The sequence below is a fragment of the Poecilia reticulata genome, linkage group LG18 (assembly GCF_000633615.1).
Source record: "Poecilia reticulata strain Guanapo linkage group LG18, Guppy_female_1.0+MT, whole genome shotgun sequence".
Taxonomy (NCBI): domain Eukaryota; kingdom Metazoa; phylum Chordata; class Actinopteri; order Cyprinodontiformes; family Poeciliidae; genus Poecilia; species Poecilia reticulata.
The window spans coordinates 18,293,676-18,316,015 of record NC_024348.1 but is presented as its reverse complement, the minus strand read 5'-3'; the positions used below and the strand labels follow the sequence as shown (position 1 = coordinate 18,316,015).

The 22,340-nt window shown below is 38.1% G+C and overlaps 1 protein-coding gene across 2 annotated transcripts in view; it reads right to left on the bottom strand.

Moving 5' to 3' along the window:
- plcb3 (phospholipase C, beta 3 (phosphatidylinositol-specific)) overlaps positions 1–22,340 on the bottom strand; it is a 60,810-nt gene that overhangs the window by 12,139 nt on the left and 26,331 nt on the right. For both annotated transcript variants that reach the window (XM_017310518.1, XM_008435906.2), the window contains 14 exons: positions 11,533–11,601; positions 6,766–6,900; positions 6,571–6,650; positions 6,271–6,324; positions 5,713–5,785; positions 3,393–3,493; positions 3,135–3,301; positions 2,518–2,664; positions 2,206–2,363; positions 1,530–1,612; positions 1,301–1,385; positions 562–700; positions 170–259; positions 2–75 (listed from right to left, as the gene is read on the bottom strand). In XM_017310518.1, coding sequence (XP_017166007.1) covers positions 2–75; positions 170–259; positions 562–700; positions 1,301–1,385; positions 1,530–1,612; positions 2,206–2,363; positions 2,518–2,664; positions 3,135–3,301; positions 3,393–3,493; positions 5,713–5,785; positions 6,271–6,324; positions 6,571–6,650; positions 6,766–6,900; positions 11,533–11,601 — 1,455 coding nt within the window. The remainder of the gene's footprint in view (position 1; positions 76–169; positions 260–561; positions 701–1,300; positions 1,386–1,529; positions 1,613–2,205; positions 2,364–2,517; positions 2,665–3,134; positions 3,302–3,392; positions 3,494–5,712; positions 5,786–6,270; positions 6,325–6,570; positions 6,651–6,765; positions 6,901–11,532; positions 11,602–22,340) is intronic.

Genomic DNA, 22,340 nt, shown 5'->3' with positions numbered 1-22,340 from the left:
CCTCTTCACTGGCGGCCTTTTTTCCCTCTGGCAGCGTCTCATTCTCGTCTTCCTCCTCACTCTCTCCTTCCCCTCCTGCCAGAACAGGATAAATATATCCAGAAAAAAATGTACGTATGTGTGCCAGTCAAATCCATTCAACTCTGTTTGAGAATACAGAGCGACTTACGTTGCCCGGGGTCTTTGGCCGCCTTCTCAGCCTGCTTTTGGTCACCGTTGGACAGGATCTTCTGTCCCTCTGTTTCTGTAAGGGGGGAATCTGCAAAACCAGCAGCCATTTGTCTGTCAGCTTAAGTAAGTTTGCAAAAAGTTTTAAATCACTTTGAGTTTATTAACTCTTTGTCTGCAAGGAGCCATTTGTATTTTATGTAGGCTGGGCACCACACTGTGGTGTCTGACCCTCCCATAAACCAAATCAAATCAAAATCTAGGTCCTATTGCTTGTTCATCCATTTTGGTTGCACTTTTTCCCTCCGCACAACTTTTTATTATTCTTCTTGGATACAGTTACTTTAGCAATGACATTTTATGGTTCACCCTTGTGACTGTCTGCATCCGTACCCCGGGAAGGCGACGGCTGGGTCGGGACGGGATCTTTGCGCCGCACGGTTGTCTTCTCAAGGTGGGGCTTCTTCTTGTTTTTGATCAGGATCTTTCCCAGCAGGTCTTGTGGTGAGGGAAGAGGGGTTTCTTGTTCCAGCTAAAACCCATACAGATGACAAATGGTAATGTTTGAGCTAAAATAAAACAGGATTGATACCAAATTAACAATAATAATAAAAAACTAGGTATCTTTAATTTCATCAGATATAAGAGACAAACTTCAGTCTCAGAGCCAAACTCAGTGTTTAAAACTGAAGCTAAAGCTATCAGAATTGTCAAAACATGAATGTTCTTGTTGGATTTTGCAACACTGAATTTAAAGAAGTATCTTATTTTGCTTAAGAACAGGCTTGTCAATTCTGGTTTAACTCGTAAATGAATGGGGGAAACACATGAACATCAACTGAATGATCCCCACAATCACATATTCACTCATGTTAAAATGTAATATTCTCACTTGTGTTATTTTGCATGGATTTCTTCCTAAGATTAAACATATTCATGTTTGTGTATGATACAATTTGCTAAAATTACCCCCCAATTTACTGTTAATTCCCCCAATTTCTAAGGAAAGTTTCCCCCGTCTGCCCTCCCCTTCATTGCCCCACTGTGGGGTTGTGGGTCAGATTAAGCAGATATGAGCATCACAGGCGATGATTGAGGTTGGACAGCACAGAGAACACAGATTTGAGTTTACCGGGTATTTATCCAGCGGATCAATGAGCAGGGCGTCTCCAAAAATCGTCCTGCAGTACTCTGCCATCTTGGCCTGTTGCTTAGGTCTGAAATGACAGAAACTTATTAGAAACTGGAGCCCTACATGCCTTCAAGCATCAGTGGCCAAGTTTAGTGGCTAATATACTAGCACAGAGTTCACAGAAGAGCCACATGCAGGCAGCCTGTGACAAAGTTTTAACAAGACTTACGAGTCAACGTGGTTTTCAAAAGACAGGATGAGAGGGTAGGGGGAAGCCTTGAAAGCGGTTTCTGCTATTGCTTCAATCACATCCTGCAGGCCACGACAGGAAGAGGACATTTAAAATGTGAAAGTCTCAGATCATAAAATACATCTGAAAAATAAATAAATATTTTTATTGCCACATTTCTGCTTCTGTCTGGATTGGTTTTTACCATTTTTGTCTTGAGGAAGACATGACCCAAATGCATTCAGTGACGTTCTGGATGCTCCCGTTAGCCAACTGCTTCACTTTGTTTAATTCACTTGTATTGTAGAAGTCTATAGAGCTACAATAACCAGGAATTCAAACCAAAGCATTGCAGCTGTACTTTATATAGACCATTTGTGAATGATTTAAAAGCATGATATGTCTTCATTAAAACTGACACATTTACACATGCTGTGGAATATTGCCTTTCCTGCTCATAGAACTGTGAGACTGTCACACAGAAACTGTCTTCATTCAGAGGCCTTTTCAGGTATGCTGCAAGACTGACTGCTACAGGAGACCCTTCCTGCCCACAGCATCGCCATCGACAACGACTCTTTGAAGGATGTTAAGAGTTACGACAATATTTAATTTCCATTTGGGATAAATAAAGCATTTTTGAATTTGAACTGAATTTGAATAAGTGTTGAAAGACCTTGAATGGGATCTCAGTGGTCATGGTGAACCCGTGGGTGATGTAGGGCTCCTCGTCTGGTGGTTTGCCCTTCCAGCAGTCCAGCTCAATGCAGCGGCAGCCGGTGAGCAGCACCTGCCTGTACATCTCTACCGATGACGCGCCCGTCAGCTGACCCACTGGCGGCAGGCAGAGAGACACATAGCTGCATGTTCAAACTGAGCCACTGGGGATTTAATTAACGCTTTGCAGCTTTAAATAAGCACCTTGAATCTTTTCAGTTAAATAAACCACCGAAGGTAAAGATGGAGATTCTTCTGGAGAGCGTTTTACCTGTGAGGTATGTGTTGTGAGAGGAGTTTATAAAGTAGTGAGCCAGCGGATGTGTCATGTCGTCAAAGAGGTCAAGGTTTTCTAGAGGTAAGCTATTGTTTTCCTCGCTGTTGAGGAATCGACTGAAACCCTGCAGACTGAGCTGGTCTGCAACAGAAAGACAGACAGACAGACCAGGTGTGGTTTTTATTATTCAAAACATTTATAGCTAAACAAAACAAATTTCAAACACAGAAATAAAGTCTGAAGAATAATGACTTGATTTCTGGTCATTATAAAAGCTTGGTTAGAAAAATGCAAACGTTTGTGTTGTACTTCACATTTTGTATTGTAAGAAAATTTTGTTGGTAATAATTTCTACCCTGATTAAAAATAAAAAGTTTGCATCTGCACCTGTGATGGACAGGTCAAATTTGTGTCATCCTTCAATTGCAGTTGGGTGGCATGAAATAAAATCACTCCAAAGGCCACAGATTTGGGCCAGAATTTGGACACCCTGTCATAAACCCATCCTAACATGTTCAAGGAAGAATAACACGTCCCCTGAAATATTCTTTATTATTGTCGTTTCATAAGGGTATTTAACCAGATCAAGAAATTAAATCTGAGCTGCTAACCTCTCTCCAGCTGGCTCAGGTTGCTCTCAAACTTCTCCATGACCTGTCGGACCTGGTCCCGTTTCAGGGGCGGGTACAGCACCTCGTTCAGCCTGGAGTCCCGCTGCTTGTCGTTGAGGAAATCCAGGAACTGGTCGAGAGAGATGAACGGTTTCCTCCGAGCACCACTGAACGACAGACAGAACCGTATCACCGAGGAGCGACCCCAAAAATCTGAGCAATTAGGTTAAAAAGAAGAAAAACTAAAAGTACAAATACCATTCCTCAAAGATGCTCTGCAGTTCGGGTCGGATACACAAGTTGTCGAGGAACTTTAGAAAAACCTCCCACGTCAAATCATCGGTCTTTATACTTTCAGACTGCAGAGAGATCAAGACGGAGGATTGGAAGATTATAAACATTATCTGGTTATTTATCAAATACAGATAACTTTGTAAACCCCAAGTCACTTAAAGTAGGAAGAGAGAAAAACTATCTGGTTTCAGCTGTTTCTAAACATAATGATAACGTATCAGGGCTTTTTTATATATATTATCACAAATCACCTCAATTTCCCAAAATTATTTTTCTTTCAATTTGTATTATATAACTCGTGTTCTCTAAAAAGGCTTTATTCCTTCAAAGGAGCTGTTTGAGAGAGATGTGGCAATTTGTAACAATGTGTTTAAAGTCAGTGCAGACCATGGCGCCACAACACTTTTCACCAACAGGTGGCACCAGAGCAAAGAGACAAGCACACACAGCTCTGTCAGCCATGTTTCCAGACTTGATCAAGAAGAACAAGTCTTGTGACTTTAAAAAAAGAGTTTTAGTACTACAGCGAATATTCAACACTTAAGAGACCTGGCTTCATCTCAAAATCTGTAAAACTGCGATACTGTAAGGAGTGGAACCACGGTGGAGGAGCAGTCCCCCAAACATTTTTCAGCTTTCGCCCCAGACAGTAACAGAGGAAGACACAGGTAACTCCCACCCAGCCGTTACTGGTAGAAATGTAAAAGCACTGCCAGTAAACAACAGTAAACATAAACAACCTTATATAGTACATCCTTCAGCTACAGTCACAGTTTCCAGACCAGGAAACTTATAGGATGAGATCAGAAGAAACTCATCCTGCAAAAGTATCAGTCAGGAGATGGATGAAACAACAAACAACTCTGAAGCATCTACAGCACAACTGCAAATAATCTATTTCTTCATAAACCTCTGTATTGACACAGACTTCATTGTTATTCAACTGCATGTTTAAAATTTACATATACTTTTATTGCTGGTCTCCAATAAAAATAAATAAATAAAATATTGAATAATGGTTGTTGCATTTGGCAATCTAATTTCTGGGAGAGATGTTCGGGTGGTCAAAGCAAGAAGAACTGTCAGTGAAATAAATTTCTTGAGAGAGAAAAAAACTAGACGAGCCACAGTGGAGTGAAAGGGGAAACTGCTCATTCGTTCAGTTTCCTCTGAAACCTTGGGAGAACCAGTGCTGCCAGTTCATCGTGTTGGACCTGTGAGGGCTGATGAACAAGAACCAGACTTGTTTAACATCAGCAGCTCAATCAGCTGTGAGTTAATTGGCAGCAGCCAGATGCAGCAGTGCTTGTATAAACCCAAATTTCCCACTGCTGCCCTGTTCTGCAACTAGTCACAGTCACTCAGAAGGAACACATCAAATTGTTGGAAGTTAGGCTTCATAAAACACAAGGAGGCTCGACTAGCTTCTATGTCCGTCTACACACTGTGGGCATCTGTGGATTTTTGAGAGAAATTTGCATACAAATTTTTTGCGTTTTTTTCCCTAGAGTATTTCTCACATACTCAACCTGGATGCACTGCTGCTTAACATGCTACTGGCTGCAGAGCAGAAAAAAGACGACTGTAGATGTTACAGTCGTCTGTTGTAGCTCTAAAACAGTTCCCACCGGGCATGTTTCTGCATATCAGCTATATTTGACATTTTAAATACTAAAATAAGCAGCTATTGTTGTTTTTAGAGGGGATATGTGCAGATTGTAGCCATTAGCTGTTATAAAAAAAAACACTTTAATATAAGGAATAATTTTCAAATATATTACTTTTCCAGAAACAGATTTCTAGATTTTTTAAGCTGTTTTTATAAAGTTTTATAAAAATGCCCCAAAAAGCACAAAAAAGCTTCAAGCTCAAGTGAGCTTCCAATTTAGCAGGCTGCTTCCTTACCTTTTAGCAAGTAATTTAGATCGTCTCCATTTAAAAGTTTGTAACATTCAGACATCTCTTTGCCTAAATTCAAAACATAGGAAGCTCAATACCAGCATCTAAACCAGAAGCAGGCCTGGAACAGAACACTTAATTGAATGACAGTGAATTTATCTCAGTGCTGTCTTTCAAAACTGGAAGGAAGTTTTATCTTATGATGCAGCAAGTTAAAGATAGAGGAAGTTATTAAACGTAAAAAATAATAAAATCAATAATTCAGACATTCTTCATTAAGTTGGTGGATCAAGTGATAAATCGTTTTCCATTTCCTTGTATGAAAGCGTTGCTGTTTGAATGAATATCTTTTGGTTAATCACAAGAGATTGCATGTATTGATTACCTTGTTGTTGTTTAGGTTACACTGCTCCATTGCAGTCTCCACCCTCTTCTTATCAGAAAACAACTTCATAAAGCTGAAAAGCAAAAACTCTCACTGTTAGGTTTGGCTTGGTTCAAGTTGGAGCTACAAGTTAATGTTTGCTGGGGTAAAAAAAGTGTTTGCTGTCTTACAGATCACAAGTTATAAACCCTAAAAAAGCAATTTTTCAAAAGATGAATTCCTATGTTAAGGGAAAAAAAAGCTTCCCAAACCAACCTGACCTGCTGTGAAAAAGCAATTGCGCCCTTACAGCCTCGTAAGTAATGCCTCCCTGGATTGGTGAGTCTTCTAACTCACAGTGGAGGATTTTTGGCCGAGTTTTCTTCATAGAGTAGGTAAAAAATAAATAAATAAATAATCTATAAGGGAGCAAACACTTCCCACAGCATCATAGATTATAAATAAAGAGAAAACGGACGGCAACTTCCATGTTTTTAAGACAAAGAGCAAAGCGAGAACATGAATAGGCAACGTAGAGATGGGTGTGTTACAGAGGGAGCAGAAAAGGCTTTTACTCACTGCTTCATAGGGATCCTCCCATCCAAATTCCCATGAAGCTTTAGTTTAGTGTACCTGAAAACAAACAGAGCATCGTTGGAAATATCTACAAACTGGGTCCTTCACACTTCTTGTTCAGATTCCACACATTCACAGCGTTCTCCCATTTTTCAGCCCGTATGTATGGATGTATGTATGTATGCATATCTGGATGGATGGATTGAATTATCCTGGACATGTAAACTCTTTTCTGTCCTCCATTTTGTTTCCTGTTGACGCCAGTCAGCAGCTTCTGTTCCCTAAACTGTGAATGTGTCTTACGCTTTGTAAAGGTGCCTGATCCTCGATGAATTCCTGGACAGTATGTTGGTCGCCAGGTCGAAGAGCTCATCTGTCCAAATCTGGAAACAAACACACATGAGGACGGCGTGTGACTCGACCGCATCGCTGCTGGAAGGCAGACAATGCTAATGACTAGCTAACGTGTGTCGGAGGGAGGCGGAGCTCCAGGATTACCTGTGTGATTTTCTCATCCAAGCCCAACAAACACATGAATGAGACGTTCACCATGTCCACTCCATAGACGATGGTCAGCAGCTTTGATTCAAACCCCTCTTTTTCATAGGACAGCTTCTCCCGTAACTTGGGATCCTAACAAAACAACAGAAATGCTTCATTTTTCACAATGTCCCCAAAACAACAAAGAGCCAAACAATCTGAACAGTGAGGACAAACACAAACTGTGTCCGTCTCTCCTGGAAGGAAGAATGTGATGCACGAGGCTCTGCATTCTAAACTAATTATCGTCATTTAGATAATTTCCTCTTTTTTAGCCCACCAACTCCCTATGGTACCTTGCATCTGTCTTGCAATTAAGCATCACTTTTCCTCAGTCACGTTACAGAGGAAGGTTGAGTGGAGTAATTTCCCAAGATTGCAAATTTTGATGACATAAATCACCAAAACGTTCATTTATTTTACTAATTCAAATTAAAAAACTGAAACTCATCTTATAAATACTGCTGTGGCTAGCACCGCTGCTCATGCACCTTTTTTCTTCCACTAAACTTTCCATAAATATGCTTTGACACAGAAATTTCTTTAGCAAAGAGGGTAGAAGGTGTCGATGACCATCTGTTGGTCAGGTCAGCTCCAATGATTAGTAACATAATTTTTATTGATCAAAATTGGCAGAAATATATTAATAAAATACACAAGCTACATAAATCAACTACAATCTTACACTTTTAAGACTGAATTACCAAATTTAATGATTAAGCTATTTAGCTACATCCTAATGTAGCTAGGAGGACCTGTGCTGCAACTTTACAGGTGATTTAGGAGAAATAGGCAATTTTTTGGTCATTTAAAAAAAAAAGAAGATTATATAAGTGAACGTTACAAAAAAAAAAAAACAGCTTATATGGATGAGTTGATGATCCTGTACTTCAGGTACAACAAATGACAGGCAGATGCAAAGATATTGCCATGGAAACGTGCCAGGTATTCAAATCTATATTGCAGCACAGTCGGACCGTTGGACTTCAGGTTTTATCCTGTGACAGGTGACAGTTTTTCCTGAGGTGAGGGAGTTGAAATAACTGGACTGGTTTAAGGGTTTTAAAAGAACATGTATTCTAAATATTGGCTATAAGGACAATTTAGAGAACTCAGTTAACCTAGTAGTCATATTACTAGGGAGAACATGCAAACACCATGCAGAAACTAGGTTGAGATTCAAACCAGCATCTCTCTTGCTGCAAGGCAATGGTGCTGTCAACCAATATATTCAATTTCTGACCTGCTAATTTAAATATTCCAATTTTTGAAATTTTACTTTTATTCAATAAAAATTAGGGACTGGATTAACGCATTAATTTTGATTAATTATATAGATTTTTGATTAAGATATCACAGTTTTTTTTGTTTTGTTCCTTTTAATACAAGAGTTGCTAATGGAACCTTTGTATTTACGTGTTTCTGGTACATCTGTAAATCTGAAGCACAGTAAATGAAAAAGTCACTTCTCGGCCCACTGTGCATAAATATTTCTTAAAAAAATGATCTGATGGGACACTGACACTGGAAAAGACTGTTGTTGTTGTGTTCAAGTTGTGCTAGCATAAGTTAGCCTCATGAAGCTATCCAAGCTTAAAATAGCATCTCAACGCTAACCATGAAGCAGCAGCACAGACGTCCCTAAAGTTAATAGAGACCCGGCACTAATTAAAGTAAATGATAATGTTTGTGATCAAATATCATTTTCCCCAACTCTTCTTTTTGTTCACCATTAAATAACGTCCCAGCACTCTAATCAACTAAAGTAAGTTCTAGAGTGGAAACACCTAATATATATATATATATATATATATATATATATATATATATTTATTTATTTTAAAAAAATATTCTAAACATATTTTACTTATCATTTTGAGCTGTTGTGTATTTTTGAGAAGACTACACTCCTTCCTGATTGGTACGATTGTTGGTCCTTGATCTAAAATGATGCTGTTGATCTTTTAAATCCTGCATTTAGTGTTGCTGAGGCGGACATTTCAATGTTTGGCAGCCACAGTAACTGCACTACTACTGTGTGTTTGGTATCCAAATGAAGGCCAATCAAAACAGTAAAGTTATGGGGGCGTACATCAAAAACAGTGTCATTAAGGACCATAAAATGCTCTGCAAAGCATGTCCGCCATCTGGCCAGTGCCACTCTCAACTTATTTGATCAAATGTAATAAAACCTCTTTAAAGCTGTAAAGTCATATATGAATAAAATCTTGAATATATTTTAACTATGAGCAAATACAAATATCTACACTGCTCAACAGTCACATGTGAAGATTAGGAAAAAGCATTGTGGGTCGAGAAAAACATACGATATGTGCAGTAAAGTGCAACTACTAGGAGTTCCTTTAAGTGTAAAAAAGAGGGGAATCATTTCCACGACTTAGTAAAGCTGTTTGAATTTGCTCCTAGCTGTTTGGTGTGCCGGTAAGTATTTACATACAGAGCATGAAGCGGCAATGAATAAACAAATGTACCGCATGAAGCCCAGCCAGCCATGCAGGAAGCTGTGGGAAATGCTGTGCATGGACACAAATATTACTTAGTTAAATATAAACCTGAATATGTCCAGTATTTGCTCATGGATAAATACAAAGGTAATGGTGAACTTTTGGTACACAGTGGAACCTGCAGGCTGTGAGGAAGGATGGGTGGAAAGTCAGATGGACGGACGGACGGACAGATGGATGATCTGATAGATGGATGGACGTACGGACGGACAGATGGATGATCTGATAGATGGATGGACAGATGATCTGATGGATGATTTAATTTATAGTTTTCTCAGTGGGATGAGCCATCTCGTTCTCTCTCTCCGTCTTTCTCTCTCTCTCATGGCAGCAGGTTCTGCCTGCCTGCTGAGCTGCATGTGGAGGACTGGGTCTGCTGTCGACTGTTTTTCCTCCACAGCAGAGAGACGCTGAACGGACTCTGTGATCCTCCAGCCCTGATGTGTCTTGAATGTCTCAGGCTGAATCAAAGCATCAGTCGGTTTATTCCCACTGATGCTGGTTTATCTCGGACGCCATTGTTTTGTTCCTGTGCTGGTCTGAACTGGGAGCAACAGCGGAAACTGACCTTTCAAATTCAAACTTAGCTATAACCTGAACTAAGAAAGAGTTTAATCACAATCCAAATGTGGCTGTAAATCCCCAATCCAAGCTTTTTACAGGAGATATCAGAAAATGTTTTGCATCCAGAGCCTTTGCTACAAATGATCAACCATTTGCTGAAAAAACACTCAAAACAGTAGTTAAAACCAAACTGTGCCAAAAATATATCTATACATTTTGCATTTAAGACAGAAAAAAAATAACTGTAAATATGTTCTACCCAGAACTCCTCAAGTGGCAGTTTTAGCTTAATATAGATTAAATTATACCTAAAAAATCTATTTCACACATTTTTATTATCAAATCATTAATTGGTTAATCAAAAAAATTTACATACTTTTGTTTCCGTAAAGGCAGCAGCCAGTTTTCCAATGAGCTGAAGAGCTAATCCACCTCATTTGCTTTTGCCGCTCTTCTTTATATCTCTATCAGGTCGTAGGATTAGAAAGTCGGGCAGAGACTGGAAACGATCTGAACTTAATCATTCTCCGTTTGCTCTTTGGTTCTGTTTGGAATTCATAAAACAAACTTTTCAACCCGTCTGGGATTTGGGGATGTAGTTTAGGTTTAATTAGAGCTTCTGAGATGCTAATCAGTTTCCAGTTGAAAAATCAATACCTTGTTGCCACGGTCACACATTATAACGACTGACTATTCCCAGCGAGTGTAAATGTAACTTTTTCAAGAGATTTAATGAAATTAGCAATCTAATATTTATGGTTAAACAAAGATTTTCTATAAAACATAATCAGTTGAATGTGGGCCTTGTGGTATCTCTGTGGAGAGCTGGATGTACAGGGGAATTTGTCTTTCTAAAAAAATAAACCCCAATCTCCTGTTAATTATGATGTAAAACAAGAAAGACTAAGATTATCACCTCACAGAGTACAGGATGCCCAAGTCTCAAATACTGCTAATCATTGAAGTCTGACAACAGCCAGAGAGTCTGCTGCAGTTCCAGCCATAGCAACTTTATGGTTTCTTTTCAGGGCAATTACAACTTTGGGGTTGATAGACCTGTTCCACTCACTGCAACTGTCAGTCAAATTGAATATGAATGCCTTCAAATAGAAATAAAAATGTCTCCAATACCAATTCACTTTCACCAAGTTTAAATAAGTTGGAATACCTGAAACACCCTACTAAAAATTCAATGATACGCCACTATATAATATTTGGTAATTTAAATTTATTGCTAAAAAATATGAAATTATAACCTTTTTATTTTACTTTATTCAATATTTGAATTTCTTTCCAAATTAATCCACTCATTTGAGTAACACGAAGACGTCGATGAGGTCAAAAACGCTGCTTCATCTGCGTCTCAGCCACATGAACCCGCTTACACAATAACTTCCCCTCCAACAGAAACTGGTTAAATCACTTCCTGTCTGACGGGCCAGCTGTCGGCGGCCTCATTAACACCCCGTCACCTTAGCGCCATCAGCTGAGTGAGAAAACACACACACACACACACTTCTCCCTGACAGTAACATTTGAACATCACATTCATGCTCCGAGGAGAAAGTTCCTGACAGCAGAAGGAAGAACTTCAGTCTCCCTCTCTCTGACTCAGACTCAAGGACACGTTACCAACCTTCGGTGACTTGGCGAACTTTCCTTTTCTTGTGTCACAGATTGTCCACATATCGATGATTTCGGTTTCCTGCAACACAAAAACAGTGATTTGGTGACGTCTTTAAGTAATATTTACAGCATTTAAAGCATGGCTGCAGCACAATAAAGGCAAAAGAGGAAACAGTGAAGTTGGTCTTGGCGTGGGAGTAGGAGTGGTTTCTTCCCAGTTTACTAAAGCTGGACTCAATTATCAGCATTGCTTTCACTTCATTAAACTATGTTTATATGATGACCCCAAAGTGAACCATTTGCTTTTAAAGCAGCTGAAGCCAATTCATTCAGTTGAACGATACATTTTTCACAGTTATTGCCAAGGATCGGCCCAAACATCAGTTTCTAGACAAATTATTTCAAACCTTGAACATGAGGACAATAATTTCTAAAATCTTACAAAACTTAAGCAGAAATTAAGACATGTTATGTAAAAGATGCCTACAATGAACAAATTAGTAATAGGAATGAAACAATGAAATTAATCATGATTAGAAGATTACTGAAATAATCATTAACTAGTTCAGTAATCAAATAATTGCTAACTGGAGTATACGGACTGTAAAAAAGGCCATTCGCTAAAAGAACAATGCAGCCATAGCCATAATTAAGACAAAATGGAACAAAAATATATACATTTTGCATTTAAGATGAAAAACCTTCTTTGTCTGTAAATGTTCTACCCACAACACCTCAAGTGGCAGTTTTAGCTTCACCCGGTTCAAATCTTGTTAAAAATAAATCCTAAAAACCTTTTGCTCTACATTTATTAATTTTTTTTTATTTTTTTAAAGATTTTTTGTTTAGCTGCATTTTTTGCTACTATTGATCAAGTGTACACTAAAGGAATGTTACGTTATTGAATTGTAGGCAGTAAAATGTTTATTTTCCTATCTAAACATAGATTTATTTGGTCATTTACATCTTTTATTGCATTTATAATTTTGTGTAAAAAGGCTCGCATGAAAAATCTTCAGAATGGCTTCGTTATCTCAATCGTCAGAATAATCAATAGAAAAATTAAGCATCAATTGCAGCCCTAATTCATGCCATCATTTAAGTGCAATGTTACTGCAAGCGATGCAACAAAATATGCAGAGATTTTCTTAAAATTGACTCTGAAAAAGGCAGAAAAAAGCCTGATTGGTAAATCTATAGTGATTGGTAGAAATATAGTACCTGATGCATAAACTTTTTTATGTTCTTGTGGCCTTAGAGGCCTAAATGAGCAATATGCAGTCAGGAAATGGACAGAGAAAGAAAGGGGGAAGAGATGCATCAGAGGTGCCAGGATTCAAACCTCCAACAACAGCAGAGAGAAAAATAGCCTCCGTATTTTGGTCGCCTACTGTTACCAATGTTCCACATGCTACCCTGATGCTACATTTTCAAAAACAAACTGCAAATCAAACTGCAAACACACCGGTTTCTGGTTTCTTTTGATGTCTGATGGTTACAATTTTGACCGTTTTTTCATTTTTAGACTGCAACACATAAAAGGAAAAAAAGTGCTGCTGGATCTTTTCTAAAGAAAATTAAGATTGCAAGATTTTTGCATCAAAACCCATGTATCCGACTTATTATTAGGGATATGCTTAAAATCGGGCCGATATTAATACTGCTACAATGGCTGATGTTTACTGATTTTACAATACAATCGTTGTGCTGTCCTCACAATACGTGAGTATGCAATTAGACATCCAGAACAACTGATAAAGTTTCCACACAAGGTTGCTTTTCTTAACTGAATTTTTTTCATAAATGTTTGAAACTAAATACAACACAAGGGAAAATGGGTTAGTGGTTAAAACATTCACCTTAATGCCACAGTCAAAACGTTTTAGTAGCTGAAATATAACGGAAAGAAAAATAGGTTACTAGCTAAAGCACGTCTTCATGCTACACTCAAAAATTATGTGCACCGCTATACATTTAATCAACCAAAGAACAAACAATACGTTCACGTAATCCTAACTGCCTAAATTCTTGTTGGCATGGTTACCGCAGAAATATACCTCAAAGGTAGATTGCTGCTAAGAGCACTCACGCGGTCATATTTCTGCAAATACAATATGTCGAAGATCCTTTGTAATACAGATGCAATAATCAAAAATGTTTGGTCGAATTTCAAACATTTTTGCCCATTCTTAGCATAATTTAGCCATACAATTAGCTAATTGTGATCTTAACTACAAGCTTATTGTTGGAAATTATTTCCACTATAAACTAATTTACTCTATTTGACTAAATGGCATAATAGTCATGTCTGAACAGAAACATGTTATTTAAAACTAAACGAAATCCAATAAGATTTTTAATGAACTTACATATTTACATTCATATATGTCTTAAAGTCTGAGTGAGCAAATATTTGATATAGTTTAAAAATTACTAAACAATATGAATGAAAGGCAATCACAACATTAAGAAATTGGAAATAAAGGTGAATAGGCTCAGAAAACTACAAAATCCCCTTCTGAAATTTAACTGAGCATAAACAAAACAGACAAAAAAGAAACAAACTGCAGCCAGATAGAAAAACCCAGGAAGAGTGACGCTTTATGTTATGATCCTTCATTACCTCTATACACATTAATCTAAGATAGAACAAACAGATGAAGACGGTACAAAACACAACTTTTAGATGGATGACCAAAATAAAAGAAGTTGTAATCCATTCCTCGGGCTAACACCCAATACTCTGTGCAGCCTTTTATCTCCTTCCACAAAATTTCTTAGACATTTTACCTCCTCAATGCAAGAAACACAACCAGTGACATGTGTGTGTGTGTTTGGCTTGTTGTGTGGCATCACAGAGACAGAGGCCCACTAAAAACACTACAGAGGCTTCATTTTTTTTTTTAGGACATGTTCTCGATGCTTCCCCTCAGATTCATGGCTAAAGAGTTGGGAGCACCATAAGCCACTGGGATACAGCTGCCTTGAGAAAAGAACCATGGGATAAAAATGAGAAGGCTGGGGAGGAGATGCAGTCATAAACCCAACCATAAACACAGGGGAGGATGCATGCTCCGTTCTGTGTAAATATTTGTTTAGACCCACACTCATTCCACAAACCTCCTTATTTCTTCCATCCACTCTGCTCATTCTGAGGTGTTCTAGAAATTACAGCTTCCTACTCCATGTCTTGGGAAATTTCTCCGTTAATGAAACTTTTTCAAAAGATACGCACAAGTTTGACATGAAAGGTGAGGTGTGCATATTCACTACCACCATGCTGTGTTCACTAGGACTGTCCAGCAAATCAATGGACAGTCCTATTGTAATAGACAAGTGATCAATATCAACAGCTGATATGTCTGATTGTATATTCTACTTATAGAATATTCACTGAGCTCCAATCAAGAACCACACAGCATTCTGGGAGATGTAGGCAGAGGAAAGGCTTTAGCGGTTTAAAACCTCTGGAGGCCAGCTAAGCTAGGATGGTGGAATCAACTGACTCACTCACTCTTTGGTTACCTAGCAACAACCTGCTGAGTAACGTTTGGTTACCTAGCAACAACCTGCCGAGTAATTGGCGAAACAGCAGTTTAAGGCTCCACCACTTTGCCTCATAACTGCTTAAAAAAAAAAACAGTGTCGAATGAAAATTGGATAAAACAGGAAAGGTTGTACCACTAGCTATAAAGACATCTAAAACAAAGAACTAATCAACAATTATCGATAGACAAATATCAATATTGACTGATATAAATGTTTATATCGTCGTGATAAGTTTTTCAGTCATCGCTTTTACTCCAAAATGTACTAATTAATGTTGACTTGGCACCTAAAATCCCAATGAAGCTGGCTGAATGCAGTAACAACATTTGCAGAGCGCCATCCTGGTCTGAAACATCACTGTGCCAAACTCTCGTCTCTGCCGTCCATGTTTTCGTTTCAAAGATACACAGCAAGCAGTCGCAGTCAGCATCATTTTCTAAGCACCGAATCTCATGCCTTCCTCTTCCAGCTTTCCGCCGGCCCTCAGGCTGCCAGCTCCCCTGGGATTGGCTGGAACAAATAAAGGTCAAGGAGCGACGCACCAATTGGATTAAGCCTTCTCAAATGTTGACCTCTGATTGGCCTGTGGAGAATAAATTATTTCCTGGGGGAACAAGCGACTTTTGGGTCTTTAGGACACACACACTCCTCACTTCTCCCACAGGCCATGGTTTCATTCTGCCACTGCCAGGGAGACTCCTTGGAGATGAGAGTAATGAGACTACAACTTTCTCTATGGCCGCTGTGACTCTCTTACATCACACGCAGGCAAGGAAATCTTAGTCGCTCACCCACACACAGTCAGAGACCTGTGATAAAATTCACACAAACCAATCCTCTGCGTTCAGGTCTAAACTTGTGAAACATCCTGACCTGTTGAGCAACACAGGGTGTGTATGCGAGCGTGGAAAACCCTTGAAAGTCGACACACTCACTACATGTGGCACAGGAAGGAAACAAAAAATATCAAATCCACCACTTTAGAGGCTAATGAGCCCAGGAAGAAAAACACAAAACGGCGTATCAAGTGAAGTGCGGTGAACATCCATGATCACATTCTTAACATATCCCAGCTGTTTTCTTTGTGATAACATGTCTGTGTGTGTGATGTTTAGCTGGGAGCTGCTCCATTCAGCTCAGTGTGTTAAACACAGCTTCCCTCACCTCTTCACACTCAAGTTTACTACGGCTGTAAACAACGCGCGCTGAGGGCTTCCCAAGACGGATGCAGGAATAAAGAGCTGCTATGAACTTCAGCTTACACGTTTTCCTGGGATTGGAAACTTCTCAAATTTTACAGCATTTTGATTTTATGGACTATTATAGAAAGTGTATTCATATAGCTACTTCACGTTACACTAAAGAAGACCTATTGTGCTTTTTTTTTTTTTTAAACAAGTTAGAATAGGTCTATGGGCTACATAAAAAGGGTCCATTACATTTTTTTTCACAAAATAATTCTCAGATTATGAGATTTAGTTGATCAGTTCTGTCTATTTTGAAGTCTTTTCAGAATGAGCCATTTTGGTGTTCTGTCACTTTAATGCTAATAAGGGACTGCTGGCCACGCCCCCAAACTCAACGGTAAAACTCGCACTCTAGTTGCAAACAGACACAACTGAAACAAAACCTGAACAGTAACAAAACTGAAATGATCATCTTTGGGTCTAAAGAGGGACGATGTAGCTGGAAATTTATCAGGCTCTAAATCTGGGTGTAGTGATGAAATCAAACCTGAACCTTCGGAGACACATAAAGTCAGTTACAAAGTCAGCCTTTTATCACATGAAGAACATTTCCAGGATTAAAGAACCAATGTTCCAGCAATATCTAGAGAAACTCATCCTAGTCGCATTGTTTTCTTCACAGCTCTTCCTAGAAAGTCAAACCGCTGCTGCTCGCATTTGTACTAAAAACAGCTGTGTTTTGGTTATCTGCACGTGACCAGTCGGTACTTTCCATTACTGAAAAGTACCGTGTACTACCTTGGAGGTGAGCGATAAAATCTGAGGCTTTCTTGTGAACTAAAGGAAGTTAAACTGTGCTGTGGACTATGTGTGAGAAGACAATTTAATCAAAATTATTTCCTCAAACTACATCTTTGTTTTTACCTGAAATGCATTCTTGTCGGTATAGTGGTTCTGACTTGAAAGAAGTGATACAGAAACACTTCCTGAAGTCGTTCAGATAACAGACATATTACACTCAATTACAGAAGTCCAGATTTGATAGGCTAGTATAAAATATTAACATGGTAATATTTTATACCATGTATAAAATACATGGTATTTTATACATGTATACATTGAAATTTAATCATTTAAATCATTTAAGCCTGATTAAATGAGATCCATGTTTAACTGAACTGCTGGTGAGAAACAGCTTAATGTATTGTGAAACTGATCTTTGAAAACAAAGGTCAATAACAGAAACTGTACTATTGCATGCAGATAAAGATAATGCAGAAACAGCTTGTAAACATCTATATTTCCACATATTTATTTAATTGAACACTACATGGCTTACATTCACAATATCTCTATGCAAACACAGTCCAGTGCAACATCACTGTTTTGGTTTCTCTCTGGCTAGCAGAGCACCAGCTTTGTGTTAAAGTAACTGTACAGAGCATTTGTTGATTGTATACAGTGGTTTGATGATAACTCAGACATTGATGTATATAGATGGCTTCATGGAAAAAAAATCCAGAGACAAGGCTAGCAATATTCTACAAATGTTGTAGACCTGAATACATTTGTAGAATGTTGAAGCTCTGTAGACAACATGGTTTGAAGCTCGCAAACCATGATGTCTATAGCAGTGCTATCATTAATCTCTCATAATTTTGTTTTCTTCTACTAACTTGATCAGTAGACCCTGGGCTGTAGTGGCCAGTAGGGAACAAATGCTAACAGCTGCTCAGAGATGGACTAGAAGATAGCCCATCTCTCCTCAGAAACAAGCTAGCAGCTTCTCAAGCTAGCCAACTTCTTCTCAGTGTCAAATTAACAACTACTCATGCTAACAGCTAATAAAGTTAACTTCTCAGCTCCAAGCTTATGCCTTATAAAGCAAATCACTGCTTAGCGTCAAGCTAACAGCTACTCAAGCAAACAGTGGCTACAGGTCACCTCTGCTCAACTTAACCATTGCTCATAAGCTAACGTCTACTCAGAGCCAAGCTTACAGATGCTCAGAGCGAAGCTAACAACTACTCAAGCTAACAACTTCATCTCAGTATCAAGCTACCAGCTAATAAAGCTAACTTTTACCAAGTGTCAAGATAACAGTAAGTGATATGGGCTTGTTATTTTATCATAATAGTTTGTGGTACTATTGTGAAAACAATAAAAGAGAAAATATTTAGATTTTCTTTGCAGTCTTTTTAGGTAACTGTATGGCTACATTGTAATACAGAAATCAATGCCCCACATACGCAACTACTGCTCTTAAAATAATCTTTTTTGTAGTACTAGGCTTCTCTAAGACACCAGTTACTAAAAGTAGTGTTATTTCTAACACTAGCTACCATATAGTAACTGAATTTCATTATATGTTCAAGTTTATTGACATGTATTGATGTTCTTGTGGAACAATCTGCAGAGAAAATTGCAACAAAAAATAAATAAATAAATAATCAGACAGTACTGCCAGCTGTAATTTAAAATTCTCACCACAAAACAAAATTATTATAATTTTTTTTCTGATAAAAAATACCCCAATATGATAAATATCTACTCAAAGCCAGACCAAAAGATGCTAGTAAAGCTAATAGTTGCTGACGCTAACTACTGCTGATAGTTAGGCTAACAGTTAGCTTTATGCTTGCATTTATTAGACAACCTAATAGTTAGTTAAAGTAAAAAGATTCTTAAAATAAGGTCACAACCGACACATTTGAGTATGTCTTGAAAGCAAAAAGGAGTCGTATTATAAAGTAACCTTTTGAATTTCTTTGCGTGTGTGATTTAAGTGATTTTAATCCCTCCCCCTGTTATTAAGTCAGCCTATATTTAGCCTTTCAAATAAGCACAGCAAATATTTATGCGCTGTGATTAGAGCCTCATTCACATACTCCTTTCCTTCCTTCATTTCTCTGATTTTCCACTTCCCTTCCACCATTCACTTTCTGAAGAGCAAAAGAATACAAAAGGCCAACTAAACAATCAAGGCAGCGGCACTCCTTTCCTGTGACGTGCCTGTGTGAGTTCTAAAAGATCACCTTAGCTAAAAACATCTCAAATGACCAATTACAACTGCTATCAAATAACAAAACAGAGGCCAATCAGAAACTGAACCTCTGGAGCACTCGGACAGATTAGAAAGTTAGAAAAAAGGCAAATAGGGAGGAGTTTGGAGAAATTTAAAGGGCACCAAAAGTGGAGAAATATGTCAAATTTGAAGATTTAAACCATTTTACGGTTTCAGTAGGAGAGTTCAAATAAAGAAAATAAAGAGGGAAAACCTGATATAGCTCCATTTTATTATATTTCCACTGTTTTCTCCTCAACTATTCCCCTTTCAGTTTTTCCTCCCCTTCTTAATCCATTTTTACATCTCAGATGTTTTATATTGAGGCTTAAAGTGCAAGCAGACATTAATGGAGCACAAGCAACAGAGAAAGTATATTGTCACAATCACAACTAGACTGACTAAGAATGAATGATCTGCTAAAGAGAAAAACTCTGCAGAATAGATCGTAAAAATAAGACACTGTAATATCATAAACATAAATGTGGATCATGACAAACATCCCCTATGAAGGGACAAGGGGTTCTCTACAGTAAGTGGAAAATCAATTAAAAATAACCATGCACATAAACAATATTCACATACCAAGCCTCCCAGTGTGCAAATAAATGGCTGGAATGAGCACATACAAAATCTCACAAAACAAAAAAAAAATATTTCCAGAAACAAAAACAAAGATGGATCAGGAGGTTCTTACAGCAGAGACCACAACAGGAGGCAGCCATGTTAGTTGGCCGCCTCCTGCAGCCAACGGACATAAAACCAGCACCAGAGAGTCAGTTTGAATTTGAAAGATTTGTTTGTTGTTGTACAAAATACTGGGTTTGAAGTTATAGGCAGCAATTCACCAAGACTAAAAAAACAACAGTTGCTCAGAATCAAACTAGGAGCCAAAAGATCAGAGCTAAAATATTCAGTCAAGCTAACGGCTATTCAGAGCCAAGCTAGAAACTACTTAGTTATGATAACAGCTAATCAGAGTCAGGCTAACAGCTAGTCAGAGTTGAGCTATGAGCTAACAGCTAATTAAAGTCAAGCTAGCATCTAATCTACCAAGCTAATAGCTAATCAGTCAAGCTGACATTTACCTAAAGTCAAGTTAGCAGCTACTTAAGCTAACACCTAATTAGAGTTGACTAACAGCTAATCAGTTGAGCTAACAGCTAATCACAGTCAAGTTAACAGCTACTTACAGTTGAACTACTAGCTACTTAGAGTCCAACTAAGATGTAATCAGAGCTAACAGTTAATCAGAGACATGTAAGCAGCTGATGGCCATCAGATTGGATGTAGTTATTTTACTTTTGATTTTAATTTGGTATTGGAATTGAACTCCACATTGGCAAATGCTAACAGTATTGCAGACAAAAAACCTTGATCAGAACATCACTACTTTCTATACATGTAAATTCAGAGAAAAGTCATTTAAAGAGTCAAACATAAACATTTGTTTACTATTCTTATAAATTTGACAATATTCTTGATTTGGCTTTATCAAAATGTTCTGTTGATCTTCACAGTATGAAATGATGTTTGTTAGGTGAACGAAATATGCCAGAAAATGTGGTTTGTCCACTTTACATATAATTTTACCTACATTGTAGTCATTTCAGTGTAATATATTAAAATTGTTTGACTTGATTTGAACTCTACCTTTAGAACTTCAATAAATATTGAATATATTAGATGCCTTCTGTATCATTATGTTTCTATTGTTAAAATTCCAACTAAAATGCAACTGTTTTTTTGACAATCAAACAATAAAAAGCATGTCTAATCTGTATTAGAGGTATGAAAAGTCACCCACACATGGTCACGGTTTCATTAGGTTACTGAAAAAACAAAGGACACAAATCCACTGGAACTCCCAGATTGTGCGGGAAACATCTCAGTTCTCCGTGCGATTGAGTTTTCACACTGCTCAAGAGCACAGTGGGTCGGATTTGCATTATTCTAAATATGTGCAAGTTAAAATGATCACTTCTCTGTTGAGTAATGATATTGCATGAGTGGAATAAGGTCCACTTTGCCAAACAAAAAGAGGGGAAGGAGGGAGGAAGCCGTCACATTATCAACTGTCACTTTCAACTTCCTCTGCAGAGTCCCACTTGGGAGCAGAGAAGTGACTAGAGAGCTTGTTGTGTCACCAATTTGATCCCACTTAACTCAATGTGAATGACTGACAAGAGCCACAGAGATAATCTGGATTACATCTATCTGCACAGCATTTAACCCACAATTCAAAAAGATAATATAAACAATCAGCTTTTGTTAAAAAATATATATAAAGGCTTAAATAGATTCAACAAGATATATTAACTAAGTAAGGCTGCGTTCACACTGCAGCCCAAAGTGACCCAATTCCAATTCTTTTATTTTATTTTTGCCTTAAAGCGACCTGTATCTGATCTTTGTATGACAGTCTGAACAACACAGATCAGATTTTTCTCTAATGCAACCCAGGCCACTTGGACATCTACCGGTCTTTTCAAATGTGACCTGAATGCTAACGGCCAGGTCGCATTCAGCTGATCTGAACGTCATTGACACTCGACAAACGTAATTTGGGTCGTAATTGGGTCACTTCAGGCTGCAGTGTGAACGAAGTGTAAGTTTCACTTTGACCACTTAATTTTTGGTACTCTACTTGGTAGAACTGGTAGAATTTGTTTAATCTGATGGGATTAGCGATTTCCGGCACCAACAATGCTTTTAGTCTACAGATTAATAATAGGACTGAGTAGCCATCTTAATGACGGTCTGCTTTATTCCTCCATAAAAAGCGTAGTCAAATATTCAATACAGTAGAAGTCAAACCTTTGTGAAGCAATTCAAAAAGCCTTTCAAAACCTGTTCGGGACCATTGTCCTGCTGGAACACCCCGTTTCTAAACCCTGAGATGAAAGAATATTGGTTGTAAAGTCCAAAACACGATGCAGGAGCCGCCCAACATGCAGTCCACAACGAACTAGAAACTACTGAAATGCCACGGTGAAAGTCTAACATTAAACTAACATT